This window comes from Cajanus cajan, chromosome 6 (assembly GCF_000230855.2).
Source record: "Cajanus cajan strain Asha chromosome 6, NIPB_CcT2T_4, whole genome shotgun sequence".
NCBI classification, from domain to species: Eukaryota; Viridiplantae; Streptophyta; class Magnoliopsida; order Fabales; family Fabaceae; genus Cajanus; species Cajanus cajan.
The window spans coordinates 47,035,424-47,059,142 of NC_138522.1; the positions used below are offsets into that span (position 1 = coordinate 47,035,424).

General features: G+C 30.4%; 3 protein-coding genes and 1 pseudogene across 3 annotated transcripts; 2 read left to right on the forward strand and 2 right to left on the reverse strand.

Moving 5' to 3' along the window:
- The first annotated feature begins 1,764 nt into the window (after positions 1-1,764).
- P5CR (pyrroline-5- carboxylate (P5C) reductase) lies at positions 1,765-5,933 on the forward strand. The gene is made up of 7 exons (XM_020380380.3): positions 1,765-2,130; positions 2,216-2,264; positions 2,351-2,442; positions 2,965-3,037; positions 3,938-4,058; positions 4,639-4,744; positions 5,513-5,933. Exons 1-7 carry the CDS (start codon positions 1,930-1,932, stop codon positions 5,693-5,695), a joined length of 825 nt encoding a protein of 274 aa, XP_020235969.2. The 5' UTR covers positions 1,765-1,929; the 3' UTR covers positions 5,696-5,933.
- A 2,282-nt stretch (positions 5,934-8,215) lies between these two features.
- On the reverse strand, positions 8,216-10,569 carry LOC145958728 (putative disease resistance protein RGA1; annotated as a pseudogene).
- Positions 10,570-14,917: 4,348 nt separating this feature from the next.
- Positions 14,918-16,928, reverse strand: LYC (lycopene cyclase). Its single transcript, XM_020380406.3, has 2 exons — positions 16,749-16,928; positions 14,918-16,632 (listed from the first exon to the last, which is right to left on the reverse strand). Exon 2 carries the CDS (start codon positions 16,549-16,551, stop codon positions 15,037-15,039), a length of 1,515 nt encoding a protein of 504 aa, XP_020235995.1. The 5' UTR covers positions 16,552-16,632; positions 16,749-16,928; the 3' UTR covers positions 14,918-15,036.
- A 2,792-nt stretch (positions 16,929-19,720) lies between these two features.
- On the forward strand, positions 19,721-21,856 carry LOC109815631 (SEC14 cytosolic factor family protein / phosphoglyceride transfer family protein). Its single transcript, XM_020380392.3, has 3 exons — positions 19,721-20,011; positions 20,534-20,798; positions 21,424-21,856. Exons 1-3 carry the CDS (start codon positions 19,774-19,776, stop codon positions 21,656-21,658), a joined length of 738 nt encoding a protein of 245 aa, XP_020235981.1. The 5' UTR covers positions 19,721-19,773; the 3' UTR covers positions 21,659-21,856.
- The last annotated feature ends 1,863 nt before the right edge of the window (positions 21,857-23,719 follow it).

The window sequence follows — 23,719 nt, forward strand, 5'->3', positions numbered from 1 at the left end:
AAAGTATTATTGTCATAGTAAAAATTTCTATAGGATTAGTTTATTAACTACTTTTCAAATATTATGTCCTTCTAATATTCAATTAGGAACTAAGTTTTTGACCTTGTACTTTGTTCAGATGATTGCTTTATATATATATGCTTTGGCTTTGTCCACATATGGATTCCACACAAAACTTAGAGGAGATAACTTAAAATAATTACCATTTTAGTAGCCAATTTACTTACTAAAGGATCTCAATTGAGTTATTGGAATACCATAACTTATATACACAATGAGATATTTTAATTTCTAAAACATCTATTATTTTCCTCTAATTTTTATGTATCATAATAAAGACACATATGTATACCACTTGTCTAACAACTTGGCAACTTGATCAATTATAACATCATATAACTTTACAACTTAACAACATAAACATCATTATATAGTACATCAACTTCAAACATAAAGAACTATCATCATATCATCTTCATCATACAACTTAGTCATAATTTTTCAATCACAGAAAAACTTAAACATCACATTAAAATTATGCAACTCGTGCTCGATGCCATCCCTTAGGCACCCAACACCAAGAGATAGGGGGTTCCTATCCCGCTCACGTCCAATGTCAAACTCCGTGTGCTTGGTACGACTGAGGCAAAGAGTCTCCCACTCTCTTGCGTCTAGTGTAATAAAAGTTCATCTTCGACCCCAATTAGGTAGAAGGCTTCTACTTGATTCATGCCCAACACCACTCCATTGGCATTTGACATCAATCTAGATAGATATGATTTTCTCTTCTCACACCTGATGCCATTCAAACTCATTCGAATGTGACAAAATCAAAGACAATTCGCTCTCATCATGCTTGATACCATCAAACTTGTGCCCCATGTCAAGAATGAAAACTTCTAACTTCAAACCACACCTAACACCATGAAGACGTGTCCAACAAGATATTTGTTTTTGCACTTATGCAAAAACTTAATCGCCTAATCTACTGAAATGCAGCAAAGACCCAACATCCAATCTAATATATATGATACATACCATATAAACAACACCAAAACAACCTTAAACAACACATGCAACCATCCTAACATTAGATTCGACCAAGCAACCCAAGAACACCATTCAAGGGTACTCTTTTATAACGGATTCAATTCATCATTTCCATCAATTTCATCGGACAAAAATGACTTCAAGACAACCAACAACTAGAAAATCATCAAAATCAACAAAAAAAATACCAAGCTTCTCTTACCTCTTGTCAATTTGAATCGAGAAAAAGAGAAGAGAAAGAAGAAACCATACAACCTCTGACTTGGTGTTCTTGGTTTCATAAGCTTGGAATCACCAATAATCCTCTTGAATTAGGTGTAGGAAGAACAAAAGATGAATGAAGATAAGAAAATTGAAAAGAGTTTTCTCGAGTTTTGTAGACCTTCTCTAATTTATCTTAAAATATAAACTCATAAGATTCACGTCTTAAAAAAACTTTTATATTCTCATTTTAACTATCTCAATAAACTTTAACTCAAATTGACTCGAACAATTTAATTCTCAAAAATTTCTTATTCTCACGTCACTAATAATACTTTACAAAACTAATCATACAATTTAATTATATAATTAATTAAATTACCTTAAAATATACGGTATTGCAATATATTTTTTCATTTTTTATTTAAAGATATTTATTCTAAATATTTTTTTTACAAATAAAAAGGTTGTTATAACTTATAATAAGAATTTATATATTTTTTCACGTGACGTGAAGTTGAGTATGCAAGTGAAACAACACAAGTGGAAGTGAAAGGGTGGTCGAACTAATCTGCATCACTGCCTCACTGCTTTCCCTGCTTCCCTAACAAACTAAACCTGCAACACTCGCGAATTGAGTTTGAGATCGATATCGATTTCTCGGCCACAGAACCAAAAATGGAAATCGTTCCGATTTCCGCCGATAGCTACACTCTCGGCTTCATCGGCGCCGGAAAAATGGCCGAGTCCATTGCCAGAGGCGCCGTCCGTTCCGGCATCTTGCCGCCTTCTCGTATTCGCACCGCCGTTCACTCCAACCCCGCGCGCCGCGCCGCCTTCGAATCCTTCGGCGTCACCGTTCTCTCTTCAAACGACGACGTATTACTATTCCCTCCCTTTTTCTTTTATCGCTGAAACTAACTTACGCGACGCCGTTTTCATTTCCTTTTCCTCGCACTCGCAGGTCGTTCGCGAAAGCAACGTCGTCGTTTTATCGGTCAAACCTCAATTAGGTACTTATTTTTGCCGCGGTTTCGATTTCGATCTCACTTTGTTCATACTCGACTTGCGTTTTCACTTACGTGCTGTGTTGTTGCAGTGAAAGATGTGGTCACGAAATTGACGCCGCTGCTGACGAAGAACAAGCTTTTGGTTTCGGTCGCTGCTGGTGTCAAGTTGAAAGATCTTCAGGTTACCGAAAGTAGTAATTTTTTTCTTCCTGTTTTGCTATGTCTACTTGTGCTGTTGGATTATAATTTGAGTAGGAATAGAACATTTTTTTGGTTTAGCTTGAAAAAATGTTTATGGCTTAAGTTTGTATGTGAATTAATGTAAACAAAAAGGAAACAAGTACAGAATTTTAAAAGAATTTAAGTTCGTTGACTTTTATAATAAATATTTTAAGAGTTATCTACAGATGATTTTTGATGAAATGATATTGTAAAACATTTTAGACTCGCTGCATTACAGTTAAACTCATTATAAAAGTTGTTTTCATTGTTTCTGGAAAAGGTTTTGAAAACAAGAAACAAAAATAAAAATAAGGTGTTTTTTTTTTAATTAAAAATGACAATAGAAAATGGAAAAATATTTTCTCAAACCAAGCCGATATATTTCACACAAGGTGTGCAAGATGCTTTTCACTCTTTTTTAGCCTTGCAGACATAGTTAGTTGCATAATTTTAAGGAAAATGGTTGTTTCATAAAATGTAGGAATGGGCTGGGAACGACAGATTTATAAGAGTGATGCCTAATACACCCGCTGCTGTTGGTGAGGCAGCATCAGGTATTATTATTTTTCTTTTACTTTTAAAAGCATATTGTATTTTGTTCCTCAGTTATTGCTTTGTGTTCAAAATTTTTGATAGAAAAGTCAATTCTGATGGGCAACTTGAAAGTTCTGGTGGAATTAACTTGTTTGTTGTTAATCTGGTATTTAAGCTTCTTACTGCAAAAATCATTTAATGTCTGCAAACATATAAGATTTTTCCTTCTTTTTTGTGACCGTTTCAGCCGGCTGTCCAATTCATACTTGGTGGAACATTTTGAACACTCTTTTGGTGTCAGAATTGTCTGTTAAAAGCCTTATTTTTGTGATGCCAAGGTCCTGTTTTAGGTGTTTTGTGTATATAGAAGACAACTACATTTAGAACATGACTGGCCTTTAATATTTATATTGGATGGTTGTTATATATTGTATTATTATGCATCTTTGTTGGTAACTATGAGAGGAAGATGATTATTATTATGACTGATATTTGTGTTAGATGAATGAGGCTCTTTCATGTGATGGAAGTTAGACATGATTTATTATAATAGTCTGTCGTAGTGGTTTTGTTCTTCCCTTTTATGAAGAGTGGGGTTGACAGGCTCCCAAAAGTATTCTCTGATATGTACACTTGTTACAGTTTGATCTTGTAGTCTCAGCATTTTTTTATTTTCTTTTTTTGATTTGGAGGCATGAATTGCACGGGTAAATAATCTCAATTATGAAGAGGGCCTTCTTCCTAAATTACAAGGTCAAGAATGCCTTCTCTTTCATATTATGGTAAATTCTGTGCCTTGTATGTTTTTATTCTATAAAACCATGGATGTTCCTTATTTATTACATTTCTTTCTGTATTACTTTGCATTGTTGAGAATTCTAGACTTGAATGAATAGATAACTAAAATGAAACTATGACAGTCATGAGCTTGGGAGCAGCTGCAACAGAAGAAGATGGAACTGTAATAGCTAAATTATTTGGGGCAATTGGCAAAATATGGAAAGCTGATGAAAAGTATTTTGATGGAATAACTGGTCTGAGGTATGTGGATCCCATCTTCTAAAATCACAGAATAATATTTGGACAATATCCGAGAAATCAACAAGAAATTTCATTCATCTTTGATAAACATAAATTTTCTTGGGAGTTAAGTGATTATACTAGTACATGGTTAGAAGAAAAGGAGGGGTTTAAATCTAGGTCTGCTATTGGCATTCAATTCTAAGTTATTTGCATTTGGAAGAACAATCGAAGAGTGTCTGGGCTCTGAATATTCTATTGGTTATTTATTGTGCTTTTTATTTTATTTTTTTGTTTTGTGTGTACATGGGAATTGAACTCAGAACTCAGGCTTCTACCCCAGCTCCATACCTCTCTCATTCTCCTTTATATAATGCTTGTACTTTCAATCCCAATTAGCATTGTAAATTGATTCTATCTCTGTTCAACTAATTTATGAGCCTTGTCCCTATTTTTCAGATTTTGTATTGGTGTAGCTTGTGTTCTCAGTTGTGCGATGGCTATACATCTAACAGCCTATATATCTCTATAACATTTACTTGTATTCACTAAAATTTGATGTATTTACTAAAGCTTGTTTTATTTTTCCTAAATTGTTCAGTGGCAGTGGTCCTGCTTACGTTTATCTAGCAATAGAGGCTTTGGCTGATGGAGGAGTAGCAGCTGGTCTACCACGCGATCTTTCATTAAGTTTGGCTTCCCAAACTGTAAGTGAAGTGAAATACTATCCTTCGACCATTTAATAAGGGAAATTCATGTTCTATTTCTCCAAATGTTTATAATTTATCTAATGCTTGCTCTTGCATTGCCTTATATTGTCATGAAGTCGGATATAATAAACAAAAGTATATTTCACGTGTCAAATATGTTGCAATTAATCTATTTTAAATTTTAGAATAGTAAAAATGTATTTCAATTTCTATGGCATGGTATTTCTAGTTTGCCAAGATAAGAACTCTGGCTTTCATAACTAAGTAGAAGATTGGTTGAGTTGCAGTGTAATGTAATTTGGATTAAATTTTTATAATGTTATTATTAGCTTTACTGTGTAATGTAATTCAGTCTATGCAATAGATAAAGGTCTCTAACAACAAATCAAACTTTTGATTCAAGTATACCAAGTTTCTTCTATGTTGCAGTGTTTACTGGACAGGTTGAGCAAGAATTAAGTCCAATTAATCAAAAGCATCCAGTTCATAGAAAAGTCATCTACTACACTAGTGCATCCAAATTATGATGATGATCCATTGTTAAACTTGGCCACAAATTTTTACTGGTTTTAGTTTAACCAACACAGTGCCTGTATATAAGCACATACTAGCAATTCAAAAAGACCAAAAAATAAGGTTACAGTTAATGCAATTACTGTTGCTTGAATATGAAAGCATGTTGCTAAAAAATATGTTGAAGGGTCAAAACTTGTGCATTCCTAGCTTAACATACCTACATTTGTTTGCTTGAATTGTGTGTTCCAGGTATTGGGAGCAGCATCAATGGTGAGCCTGAGTGGGAAGCACCCGGGACAGCTGAAGGATGACGTTACTTCTCCGGGAGGGACAACAATTACGGGCATTCATGAGTTGGAAAAAGGTGGGTTCCGTGGAACACTAATGAATGCTGTTGTTGCTGCTGCTAAGCGCAGCCGAGAGCTTTCCTGAACCTAGAGATTAGTATTCTACTTCTTTAGCCTAAAATCTGATTTCAGTAGAACTGAAGTTACTATTATCAATTATGTGAACTTCTATGAGACGAGTGAATCTTGCGAGAATGTTTGGCCATAGCATGGTAGCATTATGAATGTGTGCGCATGTCAAGGATTGATGTTTTTTTGCAGAAGAGGAGTAATAAAGGTAAAATAAAACACCTGGCCACTAAGAGTTGCATTCGCGTTGTCTATATGCATTTCGTTTCTAATCTTTACCATCTTCTTTTGTTTACATGCTGAACATGATATGTTTAAAAGATCATAACTGTGCCGCTCTCAAATCAGATGTCAAACTATGTAACAACAGCCGCAAGTAGGGTGTGAAAAAATCGAACGGATTTATATTTGAAATTACACTATTTAAAAAAGTCATAATAAATTTGAAAAAAATCAATCAGCATTGTTTACATAAAATGAATTTTAAAAATTGAATTGTATTGATAATTAGTTTCAGGTGTACCATTTTTTAAATAATAAAATAAAATTAAATCAAAATAATTTGTTTATGTCTCTCAAATCTTATGATTTAATGATTTATAGTATTACATAAAATGTTTTAGTATTGCTTACAATCATTGTATTTATTTTTTTATTTTTTTACCTTTTGATCATCTTAAGTCTACTGAAGTAGTTATAGTTATCAAATCATATTTCATAGTTAATTTTTTACATGAAAGTTATATCTTTTCATATGCATTTGAATTGACTTATGCAGGTTTGTTTGTGTAATTTTTTTAATAAAAGAAGCAATTTTTTTTTTATCTTTATGTTATATTTGTCTACTTAATTAGTTTCGAGTTAAATGTCTAATTAGTAATTTTTTTTAATTTGTCTATAAAAAGTGAATTAATTAGGACTTTGTTCACAATTTAATGGAAAAAGTATTTTTTTTTAAATATTTAAAATTGGTTATGTTCCTAAAATCAATTTGAATGGATTTGATTTTGAAATTATTCTAAATTATTTATAAAAGTATTTTTATTCAAAATTAGTTTATTGATGTGATTTAAATAATTTATAAATCAATTTAGTTTAATAAAATGGTACGATGTGATTTTTTAAAAAATTAAACTATGCACACCCTTAACCACAAAATAATCTTGTCATAATCTTGGTTCTGCTTATTAGTTGATAATTTAGTCGAGGATTAAAATGCTATTTAAAAGTTGAAAATTTAATTTAGTTGAAGTTGTTAATTTATTGAATTAGTAGTGGTCCATAAAATTCACTTATAGATACAAAATGAAAAAAAAAACCTTTATGTGATATATTATTATTTTTATACAAAATTGTATTCTTAGAAAATTATTTTTTTTAGCTTTCTAAATAGTTGTGGAATCTTCATTTTATCAAAGATCAATTACTTTATATTTCATAGTATAAAAATAAATAATTTAGTTAGTGTTTCGGTATCATATAATTGTTTGTCTCCTAAATTTTGACAAATATACATTTTCTACATATAATTTATAAATATTTTAACTTATAAATTAAAATTTTGTAAATTATTAGTTTCGAAATAATTTCTATATTTAATATAATTTTGACAAATATATGTTAATTTTTTATATATAATTTCAACAAAAATTATTTATAACATTAATATAATATTTATTTTTAAATATTTCCAATATCCTCAATATTATATCATATACAAATAATTTATATAATTAATATGATTTGGACAAATATACGGTTTTATGTATAATTTCAACAAGTATTTTATAAATATTTATTTTTATAACTTAATGTAATATTTTTAAATAATTATAATACTTCATTATTATACCATATATAATATTAATAAACCCATCCAACGCTTTTAGGTCAAAATCTAGTTTTAATAATATTATAGACTTGAGTTAATTAAAATTTGCTATTCAGATTCATGAAAAATAACACCAACAAATTGTTTATGATAATCATCTCTATTTAATCATATGTTTTATTAAGCTTCTTATTCAAGGGATAAAACTCAAAAATTTATTTTAAATTCTATCTCCAATCTAATTTATTAAATGAGTCACTTATACATTGCTAGTGTAAAGTTTTTTTACATTGACAACCAATCAGATCTATTAATAGTGTCATGTCATTTACTCATTTAATTAAATTAAAATAAAAAAGACACTATTAACATATCTGATTGGTTGCCCGTGTAAAAAACTTTACACTGACAATAAAAGTGATTAACTCTTATTAAATATACGATCAAATCACTATTTAGATATCAATATAGATGAAGAAGGAACACTCACCATAGTTCTGAGTTTTAAAATCTAAACAACTATTATAGTATTACACAAATATCATGGAGGTTGTAAATTGAAATTCCATATCTAGAAACTCAAATTTATTTTCACAAAAAGACAATTTGGAAGATAAAAGAGATATAATAAGAAAGAGGCTTACATACACTAAACAAATGATCCAAATTCAATTTGATGTGAATCGTTATACTCATGAAGAGTTCAAAACATATTAAGAGAATCATAATGAAAAACTTTCTACATAATAGAAATAGAAAAAAAAAACATGGCTTCAATGCTTATCTATTTCATTAAAGCATTCTTCTTCATCTTCATCTTCCTCTTCCTCTTCCTCCCATTCTTCTGGTTCTTCAAAATCAAAACTTATTTGATATGTGATATTTTTGGCCAAAAGTGTCCAACATACATGGGGTTGGCATTTTCTACATAATTCAGGACAACCTCCAATTACCAAAATTTCAAGTGTGCTAAGGTGATGAATGCTATTTGGGAAAGATAGAAGCTTTGGACAATCTTCTATACCAAATGTTTTCAGATTAGTTAGAGTTGACAACAAATCTGGAAGCATTTCAAGGTTGTTGCAATTTAAAATACTCCAGTATTGTAATGAGCTAGCAGTTTCTTGAAGTCATTGAGGCAAGACTATCAATTGTGGTAAATCCCAAAATCGAACAAATTTTAACTTCAACTTGGGGTTTTGTTCTTCATTTTGGTCCTTCCATAGTTCCAAGTCCAAATTACAACAATCTTTAACAACTAGAGTTTCTAATTCAGGAAAAGTTTTAACATCCATTGGCAAAGACTTAAGACTTGAACAATAAGCAACAATTAATAGTTTAAGAGTGGGGAATTTCACCCCATCGAAAACGATCTCCAAATTTTTACTTGAATAAATAGACAAATATGTAAGTGAACTCAAGTTGGCAATCTCAATTTCAGGCAAAACAAATTTCTTTGTGGTTATCTCCGATTGTTGAAGACTGATCAATTTTCTTAATCCTTTTGGCAATGCTTCTAATTTCGTGCATCCATCAAGTTTCAACACTTGCAAATGTTGGAGCTTGCAAATAGAACTGGGGAGTTTCTTAATATTGTAATTTTCCATAATGTTGAAATATCTCAAGTGTTTCAACTTACCAATGGAACGAGACAAAGTCTCACATGCTAAATAACTTAAATCCAAAACTCACAAGTATTTGAACTTTGACAGAAAAGTATTTAGTAAAGCTTCATTGATGGCTCTTGTTGTAGCATTTGGAAACAAGATGATTCTCACAACTATTGACTTTGTGGTGAATGAACTGTTAAGTAAATTTTTTTCAACAAAAGACAGATGTCAAACATTCTCAAGAATATTTTGAATGTGTGAATTGATAAATAGACACTCATCTTTTGCTACAAAAAGAGCAAGATCATGCACCAAATCATGTGTTTTAAATGTATAAACACTACCAATGTCAACAAAATTTTGAAGAAAAGATTTTGACTGTAGTTCATACAAATACTGATTGGCAACATCTTCTAGTGTCATATTCTTATATGGTGAAGCAAGGAGTCTAAGTGCCCACCAAAGTGAAGTTACCTTAGAAGTATTGCAACCATAATCCTTTGGGTAAAGGGAAAACAATGCAAAGCATTGTCTCAAGTAGGATAACATGAGATCGTAACTTAATTTAAGTGCAGGTAAAATGTCACATTTTTTCTATAGTATATTCCAAATTTCATTATCTCTCACGTTTTCCCATGCATTTGCTCTAAATTTTAAAAATAGTAAACTCCCTAATGTTCTTACAGTCAATGAAATTCCTCCACATCTTTTCACAATTTCTCCCCCAATATTTACCAAATGGGGATATTTTTCCTCTTCTCCTCCTTTAAATGCCCATTTGACAAATAGAGACAATGAATCCTTTAATAAAAGACCTTTTAAAATGTGAGAGGGAACAATGTCCACCACAGAAATAATTATTTGACTACGTGTAGTCATTAGAATTTTACTTCCTGCAACACCTACTCTAATTAAATATTTCAACTCAACTTATTTAACACGATCTTCATTTCACACGTTATCTAAGACAAGTAAGAATTTTTAACCAATAAACTTGTTTTTTAATTGATTTTGCAATTACTCCAGATCCAACATGTTTAATTTTTGTTGGAGAGGAAAGATTTCAACAGAAGCTGAATCATTAATAGAATTGATGATTTTGATAATCAATCTGTTAATATCAAAGTCATGAGAAACACACACTCACATCTTTAATAAAAAAACACCCATCTATCCTCTTGTTGTTGAACACAAACTTTGCAAGTGTAGTCTTTCCCAAGCTTCTCATCCCCGCGATGGGAATAACAGAGAGACTTTTGCCATAATCATCATCCGGATCTTTTCTTCATCATGTTTTGTTCCTATCACATCTGAATCATCCACACGAGAGTGTGTGAGTTCTCTCCTATGCACAACACGTGTGCCAATATCAATTCTTCGAAGACCAAACTCATGCCTATCAGTATACGATATGCAGAGTAAATAAATATGATAGTACTTATTATCAATCAATTATATTACATAAAATGTTTTTATCACCGTCAACTAAGCCACATGGCATATCGGTATCATTTTTCTTTTTTCCGCTTAAAATATTTTCATTTCTGTTAATTTTTTCAGCAACCCGTGAATCAAAGCTCACATCGAACAGCAAAAACAATTCTTTCATTAATCATACGCTGGTTTCCTTAATAATTAATGTTACATGCCGGCAGCCTGCTATTTATATTTTATAATATTGAAACATTAAATATTATATTTTGAAATTAAAAAAATTATAAATTAAAAAAGAAATCATTTGTTAACAACATTTTAAAGAGATTTATTTATTTATTTTTTAATGAAGGGACATCGTCATCTTATCTCGTAAAATTTGCTAATTTGACTAATTCATTTGTAGACTCACATCACTATACTAAAATTTGTCATGCTAGCATAATAACTTATATATCAATTTTCTACATCTTTTTTTTAATTTATTCATTTTTGATAATCCTAATAGACTCACATCACAGTATACCCCCCATCTCTTAGAAGCGAATTTTTTTACTCAAATAATATTATTTAAATTTTCTTTACCCAAATAGTAACCGTAAATTTATTTTTCCAACTAACACTATTTACTGTTCACGTTCAGAACATGTTGTTCTAATTTCAGAATGAGCCGTTCCAGATTAAAAAATAACACATGGCGAATGGATCAGAACGGCCCGTTCCAAATTCAAAATTAACATATAAAAAGTGAAACTAAAACGGGTCATTCTGAATCCGAAACGGGCCATTCTGGCCTAGACCATTTTTTTTCTTTCGATTTTCACTTATCAAATACTAAAACTCAAAGACTACCACAAGTGATTAAATTTATTGAATATTAATATTATAAATATAACTAAATAAATTTATTAAAATTTATTACGACAATAAAGATCAATGGTGGCAGAAACTGAATTCATGACCAATATTTGGATATGTCTTCCTAGTGTGATCAGTGGTGTGACAATAGGAACAATTTTTTACACGATTATGTTGTTTTCTAATGTCCATGTCTGTTCTAATCCTATTAGACTTTAGCCGACCCTTAAAGTTCTCTTGAGTTTTGGATTTGGCCACAAAGTTGGAAGAAACGTAACATCCGAGAGAAGTTTGACCCGCTGGGAGACTTACAGTAAGGATAAATGAAATGTAGTATAATTGCGGCAAGTTCCAAAAAGTTCATATCTCTTGCTCGCATGACCTGTTGGGAGATTTACAGTAAGGCTAAATGAAATGTGGTATGATTGTGGCAAGTTCTAGAAAGTTCATATCCTTTGCTCGCATGACCCGTTAGGAGATTTACAGAGATGGACATTAGAGAACAACATAATCAGTTTCCGCCACCATTGATCTTTATTGTTGTATTAAATTTTAATAAATTTAGTTATTTATATTTATAATGTTAATATTCAATAAATTTAATTATTTGATGTTAGTTTCTAAGTTTTGGTATTTGATAAGTGAAAATTGAACAAATTTTTTTTTATTTATATGCCAGAAAGGCCCGTTCCGGATTCAGAATAGCTTGTTCTGGTTCCACTTTTTATGTGTTAATTTTGAATCCGGAACGGTCCGTTCTGATTCATTCGTCATGTGTTATTTCTTAATCTGGAATGGTCCGTTTTGAAATCAGAACAATCTGTTCTGATCATGAACAGTAAACGGTGCTAGTTAGAAAAATAAATTTACACAGTTATTATTTAGGTTAAAAAAATTTAAAAAAGTATTATTTGAGTTCAAAATTCCCTAGAATCACATCATATTAAACCAAGCCTTTGGAGGAAGTTGACAAGTCACAGTTTGAGAACCTTCTAGCACCCAAAGACAAGATGAACAAGGACGTGAAATCCCTAATGGTGAGTTTGGATGAGGAATTTATATAGGGTAATTCATTTATTTGAGGAATTTTAAATTCCTTGAGGTGAAATGCTTTGTTTGGATGAGGAATTTACAAAGAATTTAAAATCCAAACATTTGTGAAATTCTTTAAAATAGTAGAATTTCAAATTCTCCCAAAAATGGGAGAATTTGAAATTCCTCATATTTGTTTTTCTTATTTCACCTATATATTTTATCTTATCTCTTCATTCTTTTAATTATTGGATATTCAAAAATATTTTTAAAATTGTTAAACATTATCTAATATTAATTTTTAAAATTATTAAATATTATCTAATATTAAATTTTAAAATTATTAAATATTTAAAAATGGATTAATATTTATTTTTATAAAATTTAATTTAAAAATCTTAACATATAAATATATTTTTAAAATCAATTTTTATTATGATGGAATAAAATTATGATATTCAACCTAACAATTTAAAATTTAAAAAATTTGAATTGACTCATCCAAACAAAATATTTCAAGAATGATAGAAATTGAAATCAAAGTAATTCAAATACCAAGAATTTAAAATTCCTTGAATTTGTAAAATTTCTCATCCAAACACACTATAAAAGTGTATTTGAGATTGCTTATTTTTTTCCCTTCTATCTTTTCACCACTTATATTTATTTTTTGCGATAATTCTCGTGAAAATTTTTTATCTTGATCACATGACATTGTTGACACTTCTTCTTTACCCTCTTCAAAAAGTATTTTTTACTTGCAAATTCTCTAATGATATAATCTTTTACTCTTCTAAATATTTAAAGCACACTTTTTTATTGAACATCACAATTCTTGCAAAAATTATTTATTTAAAACATATGAAGTTGTTGGTGTTCTTTCTTTGCTCTCTTATTTAAGAAAATTCCTTATTTGTATAATTTGATTAAATTATATATATTTTATTATTATTTTTTCTTCACTATCTTGAATATTCTAATATGCCAACAACAGTAGAATATTGTAATTATTTTGAAACGTAATAATGTTTTAAAATTTGTTGAGAGGAATCTTCTCAAGTTTTTGTATACAAAGCATATCTTGAAAAAAAAAATGAAAATATCTTTATTATTATTTTGTAACAATTCTACTCATACATAGTATTTTATCCTTTTGATCATTTTAATTCATGTTATCACATAATCATTTTAATGTAGAGGGAAATGGAAGGAAATAGAGGGATTATAAATTTTGTTTGGTTGAAAAAAAGAGAGAAAAAAGATTTTAATAGAAGAAAAGAAAGGTAGTTCTTTTCTTGTTTAATTCAAAGGAAAAAAGAATTGATTTTAAAAACTAATTCACTTCTATATCTTTATGATTTTGAATTTAAAAATGAAAGCAAAGATATTTTAGATAATATATTAAAAATATTTTAAAACTCTCACCTTCTTCCTTCACTCAAAATCCCCCGATATTAAAGACTATAATTTGATGAGAAAGAGTTTTATCCTCCTCCTAAAAAATAACCAAACCAAAAACTTTTATTTCATTCCCTTCCGACTAAAAACTATGTTAGAGGTAATTTCACTTTAAATGTTTAACCTTTGTTTTTAGTTTTTCCCAACAGCACAATATCCATTTCCAATTCTCTTGGATTATCCACGACTGGCTTGTTACAGTACTAGTGCCTAGTACTAGTTCATATTTCTCTCGTATCCGGTGCTAGTTGAACTTAGAAGCTTCATGCACTGATACATATCAAGCTCTGCGCCATCTAAGTAACATATGTTATTGACTTATTGTATGACAGACCGCTGAACGGGGGTCAACGGCAAAGGTGAGAAATGTCCACATCTTGAAGTAGAAGACTAAATTTCATGAATGAGGTGTATACCACTATTTCCTTCAAAACCCCAGACTTGGACATCAAACTGAATAGACTAATTTGAGAGAAAGATCATGGATTGGCAGGATCAACTTTTGAAAGCATGGACCACTATAGGTTGATTAAAATGAATCACAATAATCCCAAGGAACATTTCATTGATCACGGTTATAGCTCATGAAAATATCAATATTTAGATATAGGAAGAAAAATGACAATTTACAAGCCATATAAGAAAGTGGATATAAGTTATAACTCAAGCATAAAACTTGTAACCTTTGATATCATCTTAAAAAAATCAATGTAAAATTTAACTAAATTTTACAACTCGTAAAATGAAAATTATTTTTCACTTATATACTATACTGTGACAGTATCACTAGTCAATATAAGATTTCAAGCGATGTGTAAGGTAACTTAGTCGTGCTGAAGTGAAGAAACCTCATCATCCAGTTAATACTAGATTTCGACCAAGCATTCTCTAAATAATGCAAGAGTGAAATTCCTTAACAAGATAAACATTAAACAACAAATGACTAGCGAGTTCTTTCCCTCTTATCCATAGCAAGTATAAGTTTGGGAACATTTTGACCCCAAGGGAATTACGGTGAGCAAAGAAAAAATAGATATACACAATTATACGTTATCGGAAATCTATAATGTGTAGGAAACTACATGTGCAAGCACAAACCATAGGTAGCATACAACAAATTAGAAGGAAGTAATCTTATTCTGTATCTTTTACCAAGTTGTTGATCATGTTTACCAAAGGAAGAGTTCCCTTTGCCATAATCTCTAACCTAGATGTATTAGAAGCATAAGAAAATAGAGACAATCCAAAAAATAAGAGCTCAGGAAGAAACAGTCTTGATGACAAGAATCCATGCCAGTAATGGGGTTCCAGATCAAAAAACGCATCAAAAAATCTCCTTGTGCCTGGTAAATCAAGCTTGAGTAAGATGTCCATACCAAAACAGAAGAACTCCCTTTGTCGTCTCCTTTCAATAGGCCATAAATCTTTCCACACTTGTGCAGATATTTCAGCTCCTGAAAGGCCTCTATCAGAACCAAGGCACTGAACAATAGAATTAGCAACAATAGGAGCTGCAGCCAGGGTCCTTGCCACCATATAGCCAGTTGAAGGATGCACCATCCCAGCGGTGCCACCAATGCCAACGACTCTTTGGGGGAGAACTGGGAGAGGGCCACCCATTGGAATCACACAGTGCTCATCTTCTTCAATGCTTTTCACTCTAATACCCAAATGTTTCAACCTAGCAACCATTCTTTCCTGTATATCATCCATTCGTAAACCAGGGCGTGCTACAAGAGAAGTTTCTTCAAGAAATATCTTGGTGGATGAAAAGGGCATTGCATACAGAAAGGTGGGGATGTTACCATTTCTCTGCTTCAGCTCCATGTCATTGTCCAGATGAGAATCTCTCCAGTCCATAAAAAGCATTTTATCTACATCAAAAGGGTGTTCATCAACCTCAGCCAAAATCCCATAAGCAACTTGGTAACCTGGATTATACGGTTTATCATACTGAACAAGGCACCTTGAAAATCCAGTTGCATCTAGAACCACAGTAGCCTGAACAGTTACACCATCATTACAAATGAGCAAGGATTTGGCATCCTCATGAATAACCTTGATAACTTTAGCTTGGTGAAACTTCACACCATTTGATATGCATTTCTGCAGCATCTTGGACTTCAGCAGCTTCCTATTGACCCTGCCATAAGGCCTGTCAAGATGCTTCTTGGTCTTGTCGTCGATGAAGACAACGGCGCCAGACCAAGTGGTGTCAAGGCAATCAAGCAAATCCATGGCCTCAAACTCATCCACCCAAACACCATAATTGTTGGGCCAAATCAATCTGGGGTTTGGATCAATGGCACAAACAGAAAGCCCTGCCTCAGAAACCTGCTGTGCAACTGCAAGCCCAGCGGGACCCCCTCCCACAACTGCAAGATCCACCACTGCCCCCTTTGAGGAATCATACAAAGGAAGCTCAAAATCCAGATTCTCCTTCTTAAATTCAGGAACAAGCTCCAATAGGGCACTACTACTAGCCCTCAAATTACCACATGTACCCCACCTCACATGTGGCTTCTTTGAACCAAACCTAAGCTCCTGATTTTGCAACCTAGAAGAACCTAAATTGCTCAATTTTTCCGAGTAACCGTGAAGTGGGTGCAAAAACTCAAGCTTGTTAGGTGTTTTGAGCAAAGTATCCATAATTGATAAGTAGTATCATATAAATCGCCAATATTGCTATTGAATCTCCAAACAAATACTCAAAACACCATCTGGGTCGCACTAAATAACACACAGCAAGAAAAAAAGTTGTCAACTTTGCACAGTTACATGAACAGGGAAGGTACAAAATGGAATTGCAATAATCACATGAAGGAGCAATTATTTTTCATGCTTACCGTGGAGTAGAGGAAGGGAAGAAAAAGAAACATTGCAACAATTCACATGCAGAAGCTAAGGAACACCATAGAACATTGGTTTTGGCGCTTTGGTAATGGTAAAGCTCGTGTGGCCATTAGCCACTCCTCGTCAGCGACAATCCAAAGTGGATCAGTTTTTTTTTCTTTGATTGTGGAAAAAAAGAAAATTGAATCATGTCCAGTGGCCACCATACGGTCCATACCCTACAGTTACAGATGCCATATGGTAATTGGTTCACCGTCAACATCGTAATTAATTATACAGTTTTTCTTGTTCTTATCTGAGGAGATATATTTGATTGTTAAGAACTAGAATTAATGTAGATGAGATTAGTGAAGGCTTACTTATTAATCCAGATGTAACTGTTTTTTGGTATACCGCATACGGACGTTGTCGTGTTTATTTAGAAAAAAAATGTTTTGTTAATGCTAGTGTAATTTAATTTAATACTATTACATTCAACAATTCATGTACATGATATTCTTAACGATATTTATTAAATATGTGTTGGGGTTTTATCTTTAGATATGTATATATATAAAAGGGCATTCAGGAGAAATATAAAATCTTTTAAATAGAGTTTAATACCTTAAGTTTGAGAGATTAATCTCCAATTGTCACCTAATACTTCGGATTAGAAAAAAAATCATGTAAATGCATGACCTTTTACTTATAATATTTTGTTTAATTATAAATTATTACGAACATTTTATATATTTATTTAAGATTAAATATATTTTTAAGTTTCTATACTTTTTGTCAAATTTTTTTAATATCTAAACACTTTTTTTTTTTATATTTAGTTTTAGTTATTGAAGTTTTTTTTATGAATAATTTTTTTAGTTAAAAACTAAAATACTAATTTGAAAAATAATTTAAGAACTAAAAATAAAAATAAGGAAATAAAATTAGTAAAAAAAATTATTCAGAAACCAAATATAAAAAATTGACAAAAAAGTTTAGAAATTAAAAACATAAGAATGTTTGAAATTAATACTTTTCTTAATATTTTTAGGATGCATACCGAGTTCAATACTGTAGAGTTTGTATGATTTTTAAAACCATAAACTAGAACAAATGCAAGAAGATTTAGTGCCTCTGTTCCATAAACTTCCAAATTGATTTCAGTGGCTAGTGAGTAGTGTATGCAAACAAGAGAAAAGGGCCACTTGCTCGAGTTCCTCCCATTATATGCTTTTAAGTTTTAAGGGTTTCGTGTTCATCCACTTTACGTCCCCTCTTTATTTTTATCTTTATCAAGTATGGCAAGTCTTGGATGGTTGTGCTTTTTGTGTGGGGCATGGTATCGTCAGAACATCCACTTATCTTTTTTTTTTTTTTGTCTGTTAAAACTTCTGACGATGCATGAAATAAGGTTCATTAAAATATGTTTGGTAAAAAATCTCAATATAGGATGATGTTAGGCAATAGGCAGCAACCCACTCTCATGTTCTAGGCTTAAAATCTTTTGGTATTGGGTTGACAATTCTGATTAAAAATCTTCATCTCATAGTGAAACATTACATTAGAAGAGTCAAAGACCTCTCTCAAGCTAATCAATTTTCTGCACCAGGCCTGACCAGCCCAATTTGTTGGTAGGACCACTCATTCTTTAGAATTTAGAAAATGAAAACAACTTAAGGCCTCGAGGGTAAGTAAATATCATGGGTAATCAAAACAGTTAGATACTGATCTACTAGATCAAAAGATTGAACTGGTAAATTATTAATTAAATAGCATCATTTAGTTTTTATTATTTTTTTTTAAAAAAAATCAATTTATATATATTTTATATTTATAAATTTTAATAAAATTTATATCATATTTTAAAGAGGTATCTAAAAAAATTTGTAGTAAATATAATAATAACGGAACAATTACATTATCGACCCTTTAAATTGTATAAATTAATATATAAATTTAAATTAAAAATTTATTATATAAATTATTTAAATTAATTATATAATAATAGATTATGTTGATTTAGTAATCACTAATATATTAAATAATTATGTTCATAAAAAATCATTTGCTTTAATATTAAAGTATTTATATATATATATATATATTAATAATTATTTTATGATCATCAGTTTCTAGTTTAACTGAATGTGTATTTGATTTTGCATAATATTTTACATAATCATAAATAATATTAATTAATGTGAATTTCTTCTTCTCTTCTCCTCTCTTCTCCTTCCTTACCCCCCGCTCCTCTCTCTATATATTTATGATATGGAAATTTGATTAATAAAAAAAATTCTTCAGAAACTAAATATAATAAAACATCATATTAAATATGAAATATTTATTTATTTATGAAAATAATAAAATTTTCATTTAAAATACTAATTAATTTATTATGGAATTTCAATTTAAATTATTTCCATTTTAAATTATTCATTATTTCATTTATTATTTATCTATTTTTTTAATTATATTCTAAATTAAAAATATATATTCACCAGAAAAGAATTAAAAAACAATATGACGAGATTATGATGGCACAATTTTAAATAGAAGACTATTGGGAAAAAAAATAAAGTTTGAAATCAACTATTAGCTTTCATTTAAATACGAAATGCCCTTAAACTATTTTTATATTAAACTGTTCATTCATTATCGTACTATTTATTTATTTACACTAATTAATATCATTTAGGTAGACAAAAATTGAAGATGAACGATGAATTTAATATGACTCTTAATTTGACTTAAAAATGTTATGTTCATTTATATAAATAGAAAAAAAAACCATATTTTTTTTGTTAATCTTTTCTCATAAATAAAATTTAAAATAAAAATAAGTTGATTTTTTTAAAATTTATCTAAAATGAACATTTCCCTCTTATTATGGTGATTTTTTTTTTAATTAAGTGGAGTGTATTAAAAATTAATTGGAAATTGAATCTCATAATAATACAGTATGGAATAATAAATATAAATTGAGGTAGCAGAGACAAAATCCGTAGCATAGCAATTGCAACACAACTAACGGCGGCGATGGGTGATTCATCGGAGGATTTCTCGGTGGTGGTGTTGGCCTCCGACCTCGGCGTCGATGCACGACCCTTCCTACAACATGATCAACAACAAGAAGAAGAAAATTGGCACGATTGTTCCCAATACCTTTCCCCCGACGAGGACTTCTCCGATCTCGATCTCTTGCAATTCCTCCGCTTCCAAGGCTCCGACAAAAACTCCAGTCCCATTCTCCGTATCGTCGGCAAGTACTTTCCCGGTAATCCCATTGCTCCTTCACCTCAATTAATTCATTAATTAATCACTGTACATGATGTTATGAACTAATTAATTCGCTAATTATTCACCATTCATGAGGTTATGAACTCTTCTTAGGGTTTCTTCTGAATCACTGTCATGTACTAACCCTAATATTGAAAGGGAAAAGAAAGAACTAAAAGCCCTAGGTCTCAAACAATGAATGAAAATTAAGAATTAAAGCCCTGGTTATAAAAATCTGTATCGTGTCTCTATGAGAAGCTGTTTTGCAATTTGAATTAATGTCTGATGGGTAAACTTTTTTAGAAGCGAGAAAAATCAAAATAATCTTCTTTATAAACTAGTGAAACTAGCTTATGTACAAGCTAAAAATAAGATTTTGGAGAAGTTAAATAGAAATGAGTTTTTACAAATTAACTTGTACATCAACTAATTTTAGCTGATGAAAAAACTTTTTTATCCAAACAAACTTATGCTTTTATTCTATTGATTTGGGACTGAAGTGCTTTTAAATGGTGTGCAGCGACTGTTGTGAGTGCAGAGCGGCTGAAGAAGTATGTGTTACACAAAATTTGCAGTGAGTTGCAGGAAGGGCCGTTCTGTATTGTTTACATGCACAGCACTGTTCAGAAGGAGGATAATTCCCCTGGCTTAACCATCTTAAGGTGGATTTATGAAGAACTTCCAGATGATTTCAAGGACAGGCTTCAAACTGTGTATTTCGTCCATCCTGGTCTTCGTTCCCGGCTTGTCATCGCCACTCTTGGCCGGTTTTTCTTGAGTGGGGGGTAATTCATCTTTTGACTCTTGACAGAAATGAGCATTGAAGAGCATTCTACTTAGTACTACCATTTAATCAACTTGCAGTAGCTATGATTTTCATCAAGATGGATTGTTTGAAAATCACGATGAAATATTAGCTAACGTAATTTTTGGTGAATGTTCTCATGTTTAGTCTTGTATTGAGAGATTGATTCCGAGTCTGAAATTAGGTTTGAATTGAAGCATCTTTATGTGGCCGTAATGTTGGATAATACATTTATATTGGATTTTACTACTAACTTGAGTTTAGAATGAAAAACAAACATAAATCAGTTCACTTCGAAATCAATTTTACAAAATCAATTCCGTTTAAGATCCATTTTGCAAATGCTCACCTAAACACATACTATGTTGGTTGACCTGGTGAATCATTGCCTGCATTTAATTCTTTTTTGATTGTTGGTGCTAACTTGAGTTTAGAATAAAAACATCCAAACATAAACATTTCACTTCAAAATCAATTCTTTTGAGATTAATTATGCGTAGGCTCACTGACCAAAACACTCGTAGTTGGTTGATCCAATGTATCATTTTCTGCATTTAATTCTTTTTTATTGTTGGTGCTGTTTCTTAACTTTGTTCTTGGTTTAGGTTATATTGGAAGATCAAGTATGTTAGCCGGCTTCAGTACCTTTGGGATGATATCAAGAAAGGAGAGATTGAGATACCAGATTTTGTGAAAAGTCACGATGATATTCTGGAGAATAGACCCCTCACAGATTATGGCATTGAACCTGACCCCTTTCACTTAACTGGGATGCCTTCATCTACCTTTTCATTTGGAAAGTACGAGGATAGATGGGCCGCAAGAGAATATGTATCTTAGTTAGGTATTCCCTAGTCTGGTCACATAATGAATGCCAACATCTGTACAGAATGGCTCTGGTATTGTATTTGTATTTCTCAGACTCATCTTTTAGTTTCTCTGTTTGTTGATTTAAACTTGGTATATGACATCAACTACATGTTTTCCATGCCAAGAGAAACTTATTCAGTGGATTAATATATGAAAATGTTCTAACTACTAGGTCATGTTGAAGTGCTTGTATATTGTTCTCCCGTTTGGTGTTGTATATATTGTTCTCCTGTTTGGCATTGTTAGTTGTGTGCTGTGCACGATTATTTATCACTTCCTTCCCAAGAGCTTTTGAAAATAAAAAACATGCAGCTGGTATTAATGCATCCGGTTTGGCAGGACATTATTAATAGATGCTATTTGTTTTTATTGTTAATCATGTAAAGGGTTTAACAACTTCTTTGATGAGTAATTTTTGTTAAGCAACTTGATTGATAACTTTTACTAGAGTTTCTTTTTCAAACTACAATTTTTAAACCTACAAAACTTAAATGTAAAACTTTTCTTAAAAAAATAAAGTTGGATTTCACTTGAACTAACAATTTATTTGTCGGTAATAGGTGCATCTTCTTGAGTGGTCGCCGACTAACCTCAACCATGTTCAAAGAAACTACTGAATTTCATTATATAGAAATAACATTACTTTTTAAAAAAATATAAATATTGGACTCCACTATTTATAATTAATATTACTTTTTATAAAAGTATTACTATCGAACATATAATGTTATATATATATATATTATGTTTTTTTTAATATTTATAAAATACTTTTTTTTTTCGATTATAATCATTTCTAGTATTACAGGTTTGTTAAGTCATAAATATATTGGCCTTTTCAAAGATAGGACTAATAACATCTTAGCAGATAACTTTATCAGCTTATTTAAAGTTAGGTCTGTGGGTCTATTTAAAACCTTAATATAAAATAAATCCTTTAATAGATTAATAGGATAGGTAAACATACATAATGGTTAAGGAAAAAGGGTTCTATAATAGGCTAGCTCATATACACGTAATAATAATAATAATAAAAAAGCATCATAATATACTTAGAACAAATTTATGCTATAAGATTATAAAACATGTTAGACTCAAAAAAATAAAACCTAACTTGTCCAAATTTAACTCCTATTTACTACAATTCAAAGTGCACACGACAATTCAACACAACGGGCTCTCATCTTTTTACTTGAAATATCAATATTAATCGGCGTTTTCCAGCCCGTCAAAGTTGAAACATGCTATTTATTTTTCTTTTTTATATTTCAACACAATATTTATTAACAACTGTATCGGAGCGATCATGATTTTTTATTATATTTTTGTTTTGTATTATTTTTTGTTTTATTTAAATGTATTTATAATAATATTGATAATATTTTTTTTTACAAAATACTAAAATAATTCAATTTTTAAATAGAAATGTCATTATAAAAGAATAATATTTTCAATTTAAACCCACGATACAGAGAAGAATAATTAAATATCGATCTTATGTTATTTTAAAAATTATGTGTTTTTAGTCTTTAATTTTTTTTTAAAAATGTTTTTAGTCTTTGAAGATTTTTTTTTTACTGATTTTGTAATTTTTGTTAATTTTCATTTTTAGTTCTTAATTTTTTTTTCCTATCAACATTTTAATCGTAAACATCAAACCCTTTTGTTCATAAAAAGAATTCGAAGAACTAAAATTAAATAAAATTTGTTTAGGAACTAATAACATAAATTAACAAAAGAAAATTATAGATTAAAAACACGTTTAATCTTTATTTCAATAATATATAAACGATTGAAAAAAAAACTCACCAAGTGAGGGGCTCTTTTGACCCATCAATAGAGAATTCACGTTAAACTATAATTTATATTGAACACGTATTTGAAAATAAGATAAGAATTTTTAAGAAGATGAAAAGTCCCATAATTATATAAACATTTTTTTTATTTATATAAAGTTTTCTTTCTCATGTAATGAAAACACTTACTCTATAATTTGTATTTAAATACATTATTATATAAAAAATTCATCCT